Here is a 17,825-nt window from a genome sequence, read left to right as displayed (position 1 = left end):
CCAGTCAAAATGGGAGGGGCGAGCAGCGGGGGATGGGCGCTTATGGCGGGAAAAACCGCCGCACCGGAGGAAGAACCGGGACACTGACCGGACTCCAAACTGATGCCCAAAAAAGGCGAGTCAGGCTTTGAAACCCCCGCATCCCCGCTAGACGCACACAGGCGGTCCGGGGAGCGAATCTTCGCGCCCTCGCCCTCCGACACCATAAGCCACGTGGAGATCGAACGGGGAATCCCCTGCCCGCTATAAAAGGCAAAATTATCTGCTTCTCGCTCCGAGCTGTAACGAACTGCTGTCCCAGTGAGCAGCTGCAATAAACGCTGATATAAACGTTGAAATAAATGCCCTTAAAGGACGTTCAATTTTTTTTTTTTTTTTACGGAGCCAGCGGGAGGGGGGAGAAAAGGAGGGACCTGGCACCACCAGGTTTGCACTTGCTCAAGAAGAGCCCTCAACCCCAGGTACTCAACAAAACCTAAGAATTAGGCTTGGAGACCTAGCCAGAGCTGCTGCTGTGTGTGACCACCACCTGCTGAGATAGAGAACATACTGAGGAGTTTCCGGCAGCACATGACCACATATAGGGAGGCAAAAGGATTGCTCTCTATCTCCACCTGCTGGTAGATGGACACAACCCACCAGTCTATGGATTGATCAGCATGATGATATGGAAACAACTGTTGAGTATTTGTCATTATAATTACTCCCAGATATTTAAAGGAGTTACCTGCCCATTTCAAGGGGAATATATTTGGCCAAGTAGCTTGAATTGCCAAGTCAGTAGCCATAGCTTCTGATTCATCATAGTTGAGTTTGAAACCTGAAAAGTCCCCATATTCCCAGAAACTGCCCAGTAATTTAGGCAGAGATACCTGGGGGTTAATGAGGTACGCCAATAGGTCATTGCAAAGGCAGCTATAGTGAATTCTTCCTTGCCAAATCTCAGTCCCCTGATTTCCAGGTTGCTCGGTATTTCTCTTATCAATGGGTCTAGAGGCAGCATAAAAAGCAGGGGTGAAAGTGGGCTGCCCTGCCTAGTACCCCCCCCCCCCCCAAACCCACTGCTAAATTTTAATGAGGTACTAAAAACCCAACTTTAATTTCTAGCGTAGCAGAGTGAGTATGTCAGTTGTTAGCTAGAGCTGTGTTTCCCAGCCCTCTTCTAGAAACACACCTAGCCAGTCAGGTTTTCAGGATTGCCACAATGAATATGCATGAGATAGATCTGCTGTTATGTGGACTTCTCATAACCAATATGTTTTACATGTATTACCCGAGGTATTTTGTAGACCTTTATCTTTGTCACATGATCTAGTAAGCTTGGGCTTTCGTTGTGAGAGTGTATTGAAACCGAATTTACAAATTGTTAATGTCATAAAATCTTGTTTTTTTTTCACCTTCGGAAGATATGTCAACTGAAACCTGTTTTGAACAAGAGTGACTTGGTTAAAATAGTGCATGCTCTTGTTTCAAGCTGACTAGATTAATGTAACTCTCTTTCCAATGGATTGAATAAAATCAGTCTGCAACAATTTCAGATAGTGCAAAATACTACAGCCAGATTTGTAACTGGAAGTAAGAAGCATGATCACATTACTCCAGTATTACATCAGTTACACTGGCTTCCTGTGGCTGCTCGTATCACCTTCAAAACACTGTGGTGTTTAAGTCACTTCATTTGGGGCTTCCTGTTTATCTCTCGAATACGTTGACAAACTATATTCCTCAGCGGACATTGTGTTTGTCACAAAAAAAACCTGTCTTCAGTTACCTGGTCTTGATACGATCAGGCTTTCAACAAGAAAAAGAGTATTCTCGTATGTTGGTCCTGTACAGTGGAACTCTTTATCAGAGGAATTGTACAACACTCCATCCTATTTCAGTTTTACACACACTTAAAGAGCTGGCTATTTCACCAATGTTTTAATTAATGTTTTTATATATTTGAATTTGAATATCAGGATATGGTTTCTGTGTTATATTGCACTTTGTATCAATTGATTGTTTTTCTGTGAACTGCTTTAACACTTGGTACAAAGCAGTATATAAAATTAAGAAATCCAATCCATCTGTATACCCTGATCTCCACTGTATGCAAATCTCATGCATATTTCATTGTGGCAATCCTGAAGATCTGTCTGGCTAGGTGTGCCTTTAGGAGAGGGTTGGAAAACACTACACTAATAGGATGTCAGCTCCATGCTAGCTTCACAGACCATATTTCCTAAGAAATGATGGACAGATATTGCCATAATGATTCATAAAACCTAGACAATACAGTATATTCACATCGTAATAAAGCACATAACCATTACTATCATACATTCACAGAATATGACAATCTCAGGCAAAGAATATATTATTATTAGTATTTTTATTATTATACCACCTACAAGCCTGAAAGCTATTGAAACGGAGTACATTTTCCTGAGTCTAATGGTAGTTAAAGAACATACAACCAGAATTACGAAATGTGCATTAACATGAATTATTAGTAATTAGGTCCCACTGCATAAAATTAGACCTATGGTAGTGTACATTACATACATACACAGTAACATACCATGTTTCCCCGAATATAAGACACTGTCTTATATTAATTTTTGCGCCCAAAAAGGCGCTAGGTCTTATTTTCAGGGGATGTCTTAGTATTTCGGGGAAACACGGTTGGCCCGCCTACCTTCCCTCCGTCGCTCCTGCAACTATCAGTAACCCCCCACCCACCCGAGATGGCGCTCCCACCCGAAGTCGCCGGACCCCACCCCCATCCGTCGCTCCGAAACTAACCTGAACTTAAGCCTCCTTTCACTTTTCTTCCAGTTCGCAGGAGCAGCAGGGCAGGCCTCTCCTTCCTTCCGTGCCCCACCCTCGCCTGACATTACGTTACGTCAGGTGAGGGCGGGACACGGAAGGAAGGAGTGGCCTGCCCTCCTGCTGCTGCTGCTTGCTGCGAAATGGAAGGAAAGTGAAAGGAGGCTGAAGTTCAGGTTAGTTTCGGAGCGACGGAGGGGGTTGGGGTCCGGCGACTTCGGGTGGGAGCGCCATCTCGGGTGGGGGGGGCGACCTCGGGTGGGGGGTTAGTTTCGGAGCGACGGAGGGGGGGCCTGGTGATCTCAGGTGGGGGGGGCGACCCTACTTACCGGTAAAAGAAAAACTTTGCTAGGCCTTACTTTCGGGGGAGGCCTTATATTTTCCAAGGGCACCAAAAACCTCGGTAGGTCTTATTTTATGGGGATGCCCTATTTTCGGGGAAACACGGTAGTAGGTGACGGTAGAAAAAGACCTGTACGGTCCATCCAGTCTGCCCAACAAGATAAACTCATATGCGCTACTTTATATGTATACCTGACCTTGATTTGTAGCTACCATTTTCAGGGCACAGACCGTAGAAGTCTGCTCAGTACTAGCCCCGCCTCCCAACCACCATTAGTAACTCTAGCCAGGGACAAGGGAACCTCTTTTTGGTTGAGGAGCACCAAACAAACCAACATCTGACCCTGTCTCCCAAGTTCCCCAGTTGCCATTGCTTTGTGAAACAAAATGTTGGTACAGCCATGGCCGCGGTAGCCCAGCATATTCCACTGTCTATGCCTCTAGCTGATACATTAATCAAGTTGTGCCCAACAAGACTATTTTTATCAGTATTCTAATGAAGGGTAATTGTTATCTGATCATGTGGCTTATGCTTCTCTCTCCGTAAGAATGCAGTCTGCGTTTTAAATGATCACTTTCATGTACACCACTTTGGACAACAATTTGGGGAAGCACTTTAAATTTTAAAAATGCATTATGGGGCTCATTTGCAAAGCACTTAGACTTATAAAGTTCTATAGGTTACTCTGGGGCTCATTTTCGAAAGATAAAAACGTCCAAAAAGTGTCATAAAGCACCATTTGGACAGATTTCTTCTCAAAACGTCCAAATTGGTATTTTTGAATCATATTTTGCAGACATTTATCTATGTATTTCATTTGCAATGCATTCAAATCACAAGGGGAAATGCTGGGGAATTCTGGAGATGGGATTTGGGCAGGCTTAGGGCATTCCTAATACTTGGATGTTTTACAGCCATAATGGAAAAAAATGAAAATGTCTAGGGCGCAAACACCAACATTTTGGTCTATACCTGTTTTTATAATGAATAAGGCACAAAAAGATGCCCTAAATGACCGGATGACCACTGGAAGGAATCAGGGATAACCTCCCCTTATTCCCTCAGTGGTCACTGACCCCCAACCCACCCCCAGAAAATGTGAATATAACCAATACTCAAGATTCTCTATGACAGCCTTAGATGTTATACTCAGGTCCATTAGAGCAGCATGTAGGTCCCTGGAATAGTCTAGTGGTGGGTGCAGTACACAGTAGACAGGTGACAGCCTCACATGTCCCCCCCTACCTGTTACACTTCTCGCTGAAACTGTGAGCCCTCCAAAACTCACCAGAAACCCACTGTACCCACATATAGGTGCCCCCTTCACCCATAAGGTCTATTATAATGATGTACAGTTGGGGGTAGTGGGTTTTGGGTGGGTTTTGGAGAGCTCAGCAAACAAGTTAAGGGGGGAACGATGAGATATGTACCTGGGAGCATTTATATGAAGTTCCCAGCAGTGCCCCTTAGGGTTCCCCATTGCTCTGCTGGGATATCTGGAGGACCTGTCTGCTAAAAATGCTGGCCTCTTCTACATCCCAATGGCTTGATTTTCTACATTTTTCACTTGTAGAGTACGGTTTGTTTGTTTTTTTCAAAAATGGCCTGAAAAAATAAGTGCACAGAGCATAAAACCTTGTTACAAATGGTATTTTGTTTTTAAAGATAAACATTTTGTGGTTTCAAAAATGGCCATATTTCCTATTTGGATTTCAGATGTTTAGTGCAAAACATCCAAAGTCCAACTTAAATGTCATATCAAAAATGCCTCTCCACTTAACTTTGTATGTCTAAGTGCTTTGAAAATACACCTCTATATTAATTAACTAATTTCTATTGAAACTTTTAAATTCTTATACCACCAACTCATTTTCAGTTTAGCATTTCCAACATGTTGGGAGCAACTCTACAACAAGGCACCTGAAATTAGGTGCGCAGAGGGCATGTGATGGTAGACTATTCCATAAAGGAAGTGGATACCTGCTTACGCAGGCCATGGTGCTGGTGTGTTAACTCCTAAGTGCTGCAGATACCTATGTAACTTGACAGTATTCTATACGTTATGCATGTACCTTTGAGCCCCACCCATGTGCACGCCCCCTTGTAAATACATGCTAAGTAAGTTAAGCGTGTATTCACAAGACAGCGCTTAGGTGGAATTTTGACAGTTATAGGCCTAGATGCACACATATACGCATAAATGCCACTATGTTAAACATTTACATGCATAAAGGGTGCATAAATGTTAGAGCCTATGTTATAGAATTGCTCCAAATAAGATCATTGAGTTTGTAAATGTAGAATTACTGGGACATAGTCTTCAAGTTTTGCAATAACCACAAAAATAGGAGTAGCCCTTTGGAAGAGTCACTTGCATCAATCCTTTGCTTAAACATTATCTGTAAAGCTCACTCTAGGGCCATTTTACTAAGGCACGTAGGCACCTACGAGCATCCAACATGTGCCAAATTGAAACTACCTCCTGGCTACTGCGTGCCCCAGGCGGTAATTCCATTTTTGACACTCACCCATAACACACGGTAGAAAACATTTTCTATTTTCTACTGTGCGGCGCTTACCCGGTAGTAACCGGCAGTTTGAGCGCGCTGGCCGCTTACTGCCTGGTTAGCGCATGACACCTTACCGCTAAGTCAATGGGAGGTGATAAGGTCTCAGGCCGAAAATGGACACGCGCTGGTTTTAATTTTGCTCCACGTCCATTTCTGGCCACAAAAAAAATGCCTTTTTTCCAAGTGCGCTGAGAAAATGGACCTGCACACATCCAAAATACGCACCTACACTAGTGCAGGCCACGTTTAGGTGCGTCTTAGTAAAAGGGCCCCAGAAATGAAAACATGGCATTTCAATTTTTCCTGAACTCTTAACAATGAAGCTTCTTCATACACAGCCCTTACAGCTGGCCATTTTGACATGCCCCCATGAATGTGTAGTACAGCACAAAAACACAGAAAAATACTTTCAGAGTTAATGTGGCAAAAAAAAAAAAAAATTAACATACCTGGTGCTTTTTCTACAAAAATGACTTTGGAGTCTTGCAAAAAGTTATGCCCAGACAAAACTATTTTCTTTCCACCAATCACAGGAAAGCTATCAATGCTTTGCTTCTCTACCAAAGGTAATTCTTGTGCTGATCTTTGAGCTAGTAAAGAAAGAAAATAAAAATATAAGAAACCAAAATACATCCCAAACCATGTATTTTAAGTTAATCAGTGCTCAGAACAGGAAACAGTTCGCAAGTTTTCAACAATACAGTGAGAAAAGTCATGATAGAGGAAATTATACATTCATAATATCCAGTTAGAATAGCAAAAATTTTAAAAAAAGGGTCAACTAATTTAATGGCTGATATGTTGGCAAGCCATTTCAGAACATTACTATGAGTGTTCCTAATTTCAGGATATTAAAAAGTGGAACTTAAAAAAAAATACAACAACATAAGACAATCAGAATTTAGAAAAATAATCACTTTGAGCAAACAGAAAGGAATTTAACTCAAGCATCACCCGTTACCAGACAAAGACATTATGAGCTATAAATTCTGCTGTTCTGCTTCTGCAAACCTGGTTCTCTCATCCCTTGGCAAGCCCAGTCAATCCTTCCATCTCCAGCCCCTTTGAATCATTGTACTTTTGCACACATTCCAGTTTTCAAAACCACCACACCACCATTTTAACACAACCTGAGTATATACTTGTATGTTCAAGCAACATCACCCAAAGCTCTTTCTGCACCAAACTGATGAAGACAGCATTGCTCTGGGAAGCTGGTCACGTTTATTAAAGATGGACTTTAAACCACATGCAACTTAATTGTTGACCTTCAAGTCTGCAGAAGTTAGAGGACCAATATGGAAACTACACACTGTTTTATAGATACACATCTTTTGTTCAACTCAAAACTCTACTAAAATATTTACAAATATGTCTGTGGGGGAAGGCAAAAGGGCAACTACAATTTCTTGATATTTTATTTGCAAATATACCCTACTGAAAAACACAAATTTGGCATCTTTTGCCACTCTCCTGGTCTTCTCTAGTTGTTTACATTCCCCTATGCATGACCTATTTAAATGTTAATGGTTATTGGTGAAATTTATAGAACACAGATGAGTACAAAAAGGACAGAGACAACAGGAGTCATTTTTCGATGTTCAGTCGGATTTTCTATTAAGTATGGCTTAGGTCAGTGGTGTCTGGAAGAAATTACTATCTGAAAGGTAGCCGACTGCCAAAGTGAAATGGTTGGCTGGTATTAGTCTAGTTCCCAATGGCCATAATTGCAACCAAAGTGGAATGGGATGGGTCATTGGAGCCGAGCACAACTAACTTTTTGAACCATGAGACTTCAGAAATTAGGGAGCTTAGGGGTCAGCAATGGAGGACGGTGTGTCTGGTTCAGTCAATTACAACTACCCATAACTGGTACCCTAGTTTATTATCTTGGCAGAGATCAGTAATTGGCCTGCAAACTGAATTACAGAGTCTTCACATCCTTAAAGGTGGACTCCCAGAACAAGTCTGAGAACTACTGGAATGAGAGTACACAGGGAAGTTTGCTTTACCAAACACAGTACCAGAGTCTTCTTGGCGACGGTCATGAAATTCCTCCCTATTTTTTACTAGGAAGAATCATTGTGGGTAAAGATAATATAGATTCAAGGGATTTTTAAGCATTCTTCCAATTGTATGTAAATTTGCTAATTATGTTGACAGGATCTGATCTGTGTATTTTAATATTTTCAGTTCACTCACTAGTGGCATGGCAGCAATCTGCAGTAGAAATACAAATGTATGCATTACACCAAATATATACTTTGTAAAACTTTCTTTCTCATACCAAAAATGGTAGCATTTCAGGAATGCTAATTATTTCATCAAAACACAAAACTGTGGTGCTAGTTGTATGAGACATGGCAAGAATCACAAGTCTAGGATTACTTACAACACTCAATAGGATTTGAAGATACTTGCAGAGAAAGAGTTCTTCCATTGGGTTGTGGGATGTGAACTCTAAAGACCAGTCGCACTCGCGTATTCTTCCTCCCAATGTCTGTCTCGCCCTTCCGTAGCTCGATGTCAGAGTTTCGAAGCTTCAGTATTCCAGCACAGTCAATACTGTCCAAAGAAGAGAACAATATTTTCTTTTGTCAAAGGCTAGTGTTAATCTAGATCATAAATCTTACCATATGGGTTTATTGGTCTCACACAGTCTGTCCTCAATCCTTAGTTGTTAGATTAGTAATTGGTCAAAAACCTTCTTGCTCCAATTTAAAAAGTACATGTGCTTGTAGAAAGTTAGGTATCAAAACACATTGGCATTAAATAAGAGTAAGAGGGAAGCTAATTTTCAGATACCAGTATGCAAAGTTCAAACTTTCCTTTAACTCCTAAGTGCGTTAAGGTATACCCAAAAATGAACTCTTGCCTTTGGTTTTCATTGAATAATGCCTGTAGCTTTTAATCTGTGGCACAGCCTCTCCATTAGGTATTTACAGTTAGCTGTAGTATTAGCTTCCAGCATAAAAACAGTATACTAGGTCAAACCAAAAATATGAGACCAGCATTCTGTCAAAAAGTGGCTTATCCAGGTCACTTGGAACTACGCAACAGATCTTGATGGGGAGATTTATTCCCTGCTGCTTCTCCCAGAAGAGGTTATTTCTAAGTCTGACCAATAGTTATTAACAGATCTGTCCACCAGATCTGTTCAAGCTTTTAAACCAAACTATACTAGTATCACTAACCACATCCTTTAGCAACAAAATTTCACAGCTGAACTGTTCTTTGAGACAAAAGCATCTGCTTAAAATGTAACAGCTGCAACTAGTTAGTTTAATAGAGTACCCCCTAGACCAATGGTTCTCATACCTGTCCATGGGGACCACCAGTCAGTCAGATTTTCAGGATATCCCTAATGAATATGCATTACAACTTAAACATAGATTAACTATTTTTACATTTGGTCAATTAATACTTAACTGCAATCTTATAATGACCATTACACATCCCCAATATTAATCATCAATACATGCACATACAATTACATTTCATTTATTCCTGCTTTAGAAACATGAACAGATTAAATTTTGTGAGCAATTTAAGTTATCTGCATAACAACAACATGTTCTCGACTAGAGTTCAAAAATCAACCAATATAAAAAATTGTTCATTCAAATACCAGCCCGTTTGTGGGCAAAAAATACCAAGATCTTGTTCTCTCCGGACTCTCCAAACAGTATATATATATATATATATATATATATATATATCTCAGTTCTTCTGCCACATTCATGGTTCACTGTCCGTACTTTCAATTATATAAATATTGTCCAAGTACTGGTCAACAGAGATTTTCACACACTCGTATAGTCGAAGACACAGTGATTCAACTTAGAATCTTCAATTGCTAATATCTGTAACATGTCTCAGTCATTCCAACCAAAATCCTGGATCCCAACACAGGCCGTGTTTCAATCATTATTTCTTCAGGAGATCCTTAATACAATGTGCAAAGTACAATCAATACACCACATATTATACAACCAATACTAACATGAAAATAAATTACAAACTACCTACCAGCCACAATCGAGCACTGAGCTCACTACCGGGAATCTCAGAGGAGAAATGTGACTGATGTCACTACAGATTTGAATAATCAAACTTTACTCTGATCCCCAAATTTATATCGTCAACAATAACGCCCAATCTATTTCTTTATTTAAACCCAGGGGAAGCAGAATTGGTTCGGAGGGAACAGCGTTTTATCTAATTGGAAAACCGTTCAGCCCCTGGGTTTAAATAAAGAAATAGATTGGGCGTTATTGTTGACGATATAAATGTGGGGATCAGAGTAAAGTTTGATTATTCAAATCGGTAGTGACGTCAGTCACATTTCTCCTCTGAGATTCCCGGTAGTGAGCTCAGTGCTCGATTGTGGCTGGTAGGTAGTTTGTAATTTATTTTCATGTTAGTATTGGTTGTATAATATGTGATGTATTGATTGTACTTTGCACATTGTATTAAGGATCTCCTGAAGAAGTAATGATTGAAACACGGCCTGTGTTGAGATCCAGGATTTTGGTTGGAATGACCGAGACATGTTACAGATATTAGCAATTGAAGATTCTAAGTTGAATCACTGTGTCTTCGACTATACGAGTGTGTGAAAATCTCTGTTGACCGGTACTTGGACAATATTTATATAATTGAAAGTACGGACAGTGAACCACGAATGTGGCAGAAGAACTGAGATATATATATATATATATATACTGTTTGGAGAGTCCGGAGAGAACTAGATCTTGGTATTTTTTGCCCACAAACGGGCTGGTATTTGAATGAAAAATTTTTTATATTGGTTGATTTTTGAACTTTAGTCGAGAACATGTTGTTGTTATGCAGATAACTTAAATTGCTCACAAAATTTAATCTGTTCATGTTTCTAAAGCAGGAATAAATGAAATATAATTGTATGTGTATGTATTGATGATTAATATTGGGGATGTGTAATGGTCATTATAAGATTGCTGTAATGAATATGCATGAGACAGATTGGCATGCCTGTCACCTCCACCAGAAGCAAATCTCTCTCATTCATATTCTTTAAGGAGCTGACTGACTCGTGGTCCCCCAGGACAGGTTTGAGAGCCACTGCCCTAGACCTAGTCCATATATGTGACAAGGCAGTCTCTTGTCAGCTCATGATTTGATAAGTTGGTTAGTCTTTAAAAAGGAGCCACCAGCCTATGCCATTGTCCCTAGTTCTAGTATTGTTTAAAGGGTACAAAACCATTCCCTATTAGCTAGGAGTGTACACTTGTTAGCATGCATTGAGTTCAATAGCACATCAGGACTTTACAGCACTGACTTTCTTTGCATGTCTGTTTGTAGGTACATGCACATTTACAATTTGTTTACTAAAGTTTGAAATAAACCAAGAAATATGGAGGAAAAGTCAGAAAATGACCTGAAAAGAAAACCACAAATCCTGTCCATACATATCCCCACTATTAACTTTTTCCACACCATTCATGGTTTTACAAAACTCCTTTATTTCCCCTCTCAGTTATTTCTTCTCCACTTTATTATTTCTGCGGCCCTCTTCCTACTTTTTCTAATTCTACTGTATATTTTTAGATGAGTAGCCAGAACCGCGCACAGAACTGAAGGTGAAATTGAATTCTGATATTTAGTTAGTTTGAGGCCCTTTTACTAAGCCGCGTAAGCATCTATGTGTGCCCAAATGGAGTTACCACATGGCTACCGCGTGGCTCTTGCAGTAATTTCATTTTTGGCACGTGTCCAATACGGGTGTCTGAAAAATAATTTTTATTTTCTGCCGCACATATCAGACGCGCACCAATGACCTACGTGCACCAAGTGCCACTTAAGTGTGGCAATACCTAAGTGGGATTTGGTGCGCGTAGGTCATTACTGCCTGGTTACCACGTGAGACTTTACTGCTAGGTCAATGGCTGGTGGTAAGGTCTCAGACCCAAAATAGATGCGTGGTAATTTTCATTTTGCCGCAAGTCCATTTTCGGCAAAAATTTAAAAAGGCATTTTTTACAGGTGCACTGAAAAATGATTCTGCGCGTGCCAAAAACACGCATCTACACTACCGCAGGCCATTTTTCAGCACAGCTTTGTAAAAGAGCCCCTTTATTTTCTGTTCTGTTCTTTTCTAAATAAATTCCTCACATTCTATTTCCTTTTCAGACTACTGCTTCACATCATGCGAAGGATGTCAAAATACTCCACACTGACTCCAAGGTCCTCTAACTCTTAATGTGGAGCCAGCATTGTGTACTTACCATTAGGATTTATTTTCTTCAAATGCAACAATTTGTACATTAAGGACATAATTTTACAGGTGACTTCACAGAAACCACATTGAATCAAACCAAGGTCCATTGAGCCCAGCATCCTGTCTCTGGCAGTGGCCAGTCCAGGTCACAAGTACCCTGAAAATCCCAACAAGTAGACTTCCCATAGCTCCTTTCCAGGGATAGACAATGGCTCTCCCAATTCTATCTGGCTAATAATTTTTTATTAAATTTTTCCTCCAGGAACTTGTCCAATGCACTTCTGAATCCTGCTATATTGGTCATCTTGACCACATCCTACAGCAATAGATTCCGCAGCTTAATGTGCTGCATTAAAAAAAGGTCAATTTCAAAGAAAAAAGACAGACATTTTTCTGATTTGAAAATGATCATTTTCACTACTTGATTTCTGGACGTTTTCAGCAAAATCTCCAAAGTTGGATTTAGATGTCATATCGAAAATGCCCCTCCATGTAACTTTGTAAGTCTATGTGCTTTGAAAATGAGCACCTAAATCTTCTACACTTACAGTGACTTGAGTAGTTAGAACAGCATTTTACATCCTCAAGTAGTCATATATGGAATTATTCCAGGGTGCATCATAAAAGTAGGCTTCAGGAAAATATAATGCCTACTTTTATGTGCTCTACATGTAGGCACTCTCTGAGGTTCAGAGAATGGGCGTGATTGGTATTTGTGTATACCTCTTATAAACATTAACAAAGACCCATGCGTGATGTCAACAAAATAGTGGAATGAAGATAGCAGCTTTATTGGACAAACTCAGACGACCCGACACAGGCCGTTTTTTGGCAACTTGCCTGTGCCAGTGGTTGCTATTAGGCATAAGCTGTAGTCTGTAAAATGGCACTTCCTTAATGAAATCCAAATATCACCCCAAACATCACCATCAAATATTTAGGCTAAACAAAGAAACTTATAAAAATTACAGGCAAAGTACTGATTCTTTCCAATGTATACACATGAATTTTTCCTGCCTCAGAGTAGGAAGAACTGGCAGCAGCTTTCAAAAGGGCTATTACATAAAAGGCTCATAAGCATATATTTTACCTTTATTTAAAATAGGTGCAACATTTGTGCCTTCCTCAGCTTCATGAGATTTCCTACAACTCCTCACAAACTATTTTTGTGTACTTGAGTTTTGTCCATGACTGATCACCTCATGTGAAGGCCTACCCTGGGCATGACCATGGATGGAAAAGGATCAAGCAGGCAAGAAATCAGGCAGGATCAAGAAATAAACTGGGATCATAAATAGGCATGAAACAGGAATCATGGGAAGAATGGGAATTAAGCATAAAACAAGTAAAGAAGAGCTTGCAATGAAGCACGGCAAAGAGCTGGGATGGCAGAAGGTGCAAATCAGGCTTGCCAAAACCTCAGGTTTTGGCGGGACTGATTTGTCTGGCTGGACTTCCTATATACCACTATTGATATGAAACAGCTCTTGCTGGCCCAATGGGCTCCTCGAGGGGCAGCTTGTGAACTCAGACTGCAACTAAGCAGCTGCTATGACTTAGCCACAAGTCTCCCATTCTTAAACCATAAAACTGCATCTTATTATTCCTTTGCCCAGATCATTAATTAGTAAGATAAACACAATGTGAGCAATTGCAAAATGATGCATGTGGGAAAGAGGAACTTGAATTATAGCTACGTAATGAGGATCTAGGCATCATCGTTGATGATACGTTCAAACCCTCTAATCAGTGTGCGGCAGCGGTGGCGGCTAAGAAAGCAAATAGAATGTTAGGTATCATTAGGAAAGAAATGGAAAACAAAAATGAGGACGTTATAATGCCTTTGTTTCGCTCCATGGTGCAACCGTACCTTGAATATTGTGTTCAATTCTGGTCACCACATCTCAAAAAAGATAGTGGAATAAGAAAAGGTACAGAGAATGGCGACGAAAATGATAAAGGGGATGGGACGACTTCCCTATGAGGAAAGGCTAAAGTGGCTAGGGCTCTTCAGCTTGGAGAAAAGGCGGCTGAGGGGAGATATGATAGAGGTCTATAAAATAATGAGTGGAGTGGAACGGGTAGACGTGACTCGCTTGTTTATGCTTTCCAAAAATGCTAGGACTAGGTGGCACAAAATGAAGCTACAAAGTAGTAAATTTAAAACGAATCGGAGAAAATATTTCTTCACTCGATGTGTAATTAAGCTCTGGAATTTGTTGCCAGAGAATGTGGTAAAAGCAGTTAGCTTAGCGGGGTTTGGATGGTTTCCTAAAGGAAAGGTCCATAGACCAATTTTTAAAATGGTACTTGTGACCTGGATTAGCCACTGTTGGAAACAGGATGCTGGACTTGATGGACCTTTGATCTGTCCCAGGATGGCAATACTTATGTACTTATGAGTACAGATCTATAGGACCCTCCACTATATTTTTCAGCTGGGAAAACTGTTCCACTCGGTTTCCTATCCTTTAGCAATTCCACAATACTACAGTGACATGACCAGGCTCTTGCAGAAATTAGTAAGCCCTCAGCACTTATTTCAGGGACACTTTAAAAATACCACTATTCATCTGCATCATGTGTGAACCCATGATTACAGCTAAAAACAAGCTGCTTCCAGCACTTAGCTCCTGAGTCACTGGTCCCATCACCATAGTCCAGGGGCAGGGGTATCCCTTAAAGCATGCAAATTGAACTCTGTGTGTTTTTCATTACTGCCTATTGTCCTTAGAAAGTGTGGGGAAATTTGTGTAAGTTCTGTGAAGACTTTTGCAAGGCACTGTAGCTGGAGGAATTAAATGTTAATTTCCTGCATGGCTACCCATAGATAATAAATACCATTAACAGAACTTACTTGTAATTGGGACACACCTGAGCCTCTACCTCATGAATGAAACCTTTTATGCAAATGTGAATTCCATACTAAAATTGACTCTGTTTTAGTATTCCACTTCACACCATCAATTGCAAAGCTGATTACAATGTAAAAAAGGGGTACAAGGTAAAAAGCACAAATACTGTAATGAGGCACAGACCCCATGTTCTCCTCCCATCCTCATGAAAAATACCCCAGGGTGCCACAGAAAATGCAAGAAATGGAAAACAACTCTGAGTGATGCACATACTTTTTGGCTCACTATGAGTAAAATCCAAAGGGGATAATCATCCCTGACATAGAAATGGAGTGCACATTACACAAAGTGAAAAACCATTCAGACACAGGCACACTACCAGCTTCAAGGAGGATCTTAACGAAAGAACTCAGAGTGAAGTTTCTTCCTATATTTTGTATTCAAATGCTATTCTCTCTATAAATATTAATTTCCTTTCTAATTTTATCTCCCTCCTTAATCCAGTAGCATCAAATGATGAGCACACTTAGGGCCAGATCCAGTAAATCACAGCCAAAGTTAGGCGTGGGAGTCACATTATACTAGCATTCTGTAAAGAGCATTTTGACAGAGCGCTCTTTACAGAACACTAGCATAACGTGATTCCCACACCTAACTTTGGGCATGAGGATTTACACCTGCCAAAAGCTGATGTAAATCTTGGCGTCCAACTGATGGCAGTTGGGCACAAAAATCTCAATTATTCTACAACATTACACCTAACTTCTAGGAGTGTCCCTGACCCACCCATGCTCCTCCCAAGGCCACGTTCGCTTTTGAGTTGCACGATATGAAATTTAGACACACGTTATACAATAGGGCATAGGGTAGATGCATGCGTAACCCCTAATTAGTGCCAATTAACTCCAATAATTGTTAGTGCCTAATTAACTAATTAGTTTCTGTGCACTTCTGGGACCACACCTAAATTTAGACAACCTATATAGAATCTGGGGATTAGGACCTTATTTAAGAGATCAACCTCCACTCCCAAAAGACACAAAGGGGGGAAATTATGTATATGGTGCCTTAAAAATCGGTGCCGTAAAACCATGCAGTTAGCATGATTCTATAACCTATACCTAAAGTTAGGCGTAGTTTATAGAATATGCTCACGTGCCATTCTTGCGACTAAAATTTAGGTAAACCCATTTAGGCCATCTAAAACCAGGCATAAATACCTGTGCCTAAGTTAGGCGCACATCAGGTGTATTCTATAATAGTGCACATAGTTTTCTGAAATGCCCACAACCCACCCACTCCCCGCTCATGGCCATGCCCCCTTTTTGACTGTGCACATTAGAACTTACAAGCACCGCGTTATAGAATATGCCTAGAAGGTTATGCGTGTTAATGCTAATTAAAGCCAATTAGTGCTGCTAATTGGTTGTTAAGTACCAGCACTTATTGGCTTGTGGCCAAATTAGCAATAACAAGGTGCCATATATGGAATTTGTGGGAAAAGGGATAACTGAAATTTTTGCATGGAAAGTATATTTTACAAGGCAAAATAAAAACTATTTTAAAATTGCACAGGGGTATACATGCATAAGTAGTAAGTGCACTGAAAGATAGTCTCTACTTACGTGATGTGCATGTAAGCATTCCTAGGGCATAGTTTGAGTGGAGCTACCATGTACATACAGAATACATACAAATATTAATAGCTGTCTCAAAACAGGTGCGATTTGTTCAAGAGAATTTGTGTGCTACTGAGAATTATTGTAGGAGTCTAAATTTATAAGGAGGAGTAACTTAATGGTTAGAGCAGCAGGCTGGGAATCAAGGAAGAGGCAGCAGTAAACATCAGAGGTGGCCCAAAGAAGGGGAAGACAACCATGGATTTGCCATATGCAGTTTATTATTAAGTGACCCAACTCATCCAGGTTTCGACAAAATGTCTTCCTCAGGGGTCAACAGTTTCTTGAATGTTCAGAAAAACAAATGGCAAATATAAATACACTTCTTATGAAACCACTGACTGCACAGACTCTACCACTATCAAAGCACCGTTAACCCTCCATTGCCTCAGATATAAGTGTGAGGCCTCTGGGACAGGAAAACACCTACTATACCTGAATTTAACTCACCTAAAATCCAAATCCAATTCTCTTAAGAACTGCCTTTATAAAATATATGTTTTAAGAAAAGATGCTCTGTTTTGAAATTACTAAAACCCTTAATGAGAAGTTGCTATTTTTGCATTCATAAGATGCAAGACCATCAGCTTTGAGTTTCTTTACAATTTGCAATTTGTTTGTGGGGATCCTGAATAACAAACACATTATTGATACAAGTACTCTGAACAGAAGAGGGAAGATTGGAAAAAGATTTGTCAATGCCAAGTAAAGTGTTACTTAAGCTCAGTAGTAGTGGCAAGGATGTAGGAATGTTTTCCACTCTCCAATAGAAATGTATATTTGTGTTAACATTTTCCTTATGGAGTTTGTGTTAACACACATTCAATATTTAATCAAGAAATAAATTGACCACCTGAAAATGTTTAGAAGCCTGTTAGCTCAATTTCCAAAATGTAGAAACAAAGCTAACACACATAAATGCCTACTGAAGGAGCAGAGGGTAGGAAATTTCCTGGTGAAGAGGAAAGTAGAGTCTTACATTGCTCTCATGTTGTTTTCTGGCAGAAGTGGAATTTCCAAGACTTTTGTATTAGAAAGTACGGTTTCATGACTGGTGGTGGAAACTGTCTTGCCAGTGATGCGATGAACCTGGTAGAAGGCATGGGGTCGAAGTAGGCGGTCATCTGCAGTGCCGATGAAGAGCTGAACCGTGAGGGGTTCACTTTCCAAGTAACCATGGAGCTGGCAAGAGAACAGAAAAACCACGGTTAAGTAATGCACATAAACTGCTGAGGCATCTGTTAAAATGTTACTGCCTAGAGATCCTAAGTCATAGAGAAAAATCTTGACAGGGGTGAAATGATAAGA

At 40.3% G+C, this 17,825-nt stretch overlaps 1 protein-coding gene across 3 annotated transcripts in view; it reads right to left on the bottom strand.

The window, feature by feature from the left end:
- The window catches only part of NFATC1 (nuclear factor of activated T cells 1), a 444,007-nt gene that overhangs the window by 291,991 nt on the left and 134,191 nt on the right, over positions 1-17,825 (bottom strand). For all 3 annotated transcript variants that reach the window (XM_030211903.1, XM_030211921.1, XM_030211912.1), the window contains exons 4-6: positions 17,497-17,699; positions 8,117-8,289; positions 6,174-6,314 (exon numbers count right to left, since the gene is read on the bottom strand). In XM_030211903.1, coding sequence (XP_030067763.1) covers positions 6,174-6,314; positions 8,117-8,289; positions 17,497-17,699 — 517 coding nt within the window. The remainder of the gene's footprint in view (positions 1-6,173; positions 6,315-8,116; positions 8,290-17,496; positions 17,700-17,825) is intronic.

The sequence above is a fragment of the Microcaecilia unicolor genome, chromosome 1 (genome assembly GCF_901765095.1).
Source record: "Microcaecilia unicolor chromosome 1, aMicUni1.1, whole genome shotgun sequence".
Taxonomy (NCBI): domain Eukaryota; kingdom Metazoa; phylum Chordata; class Amphibia; order Gymnophiona; family Siphonopidae; genus Microcaecilia; species Microcaecilia unicolor.
Note: the sequence above shows the minus strand (reverse complement) of the source record. Positions and strands in the feature narration are given on the sequence as shown.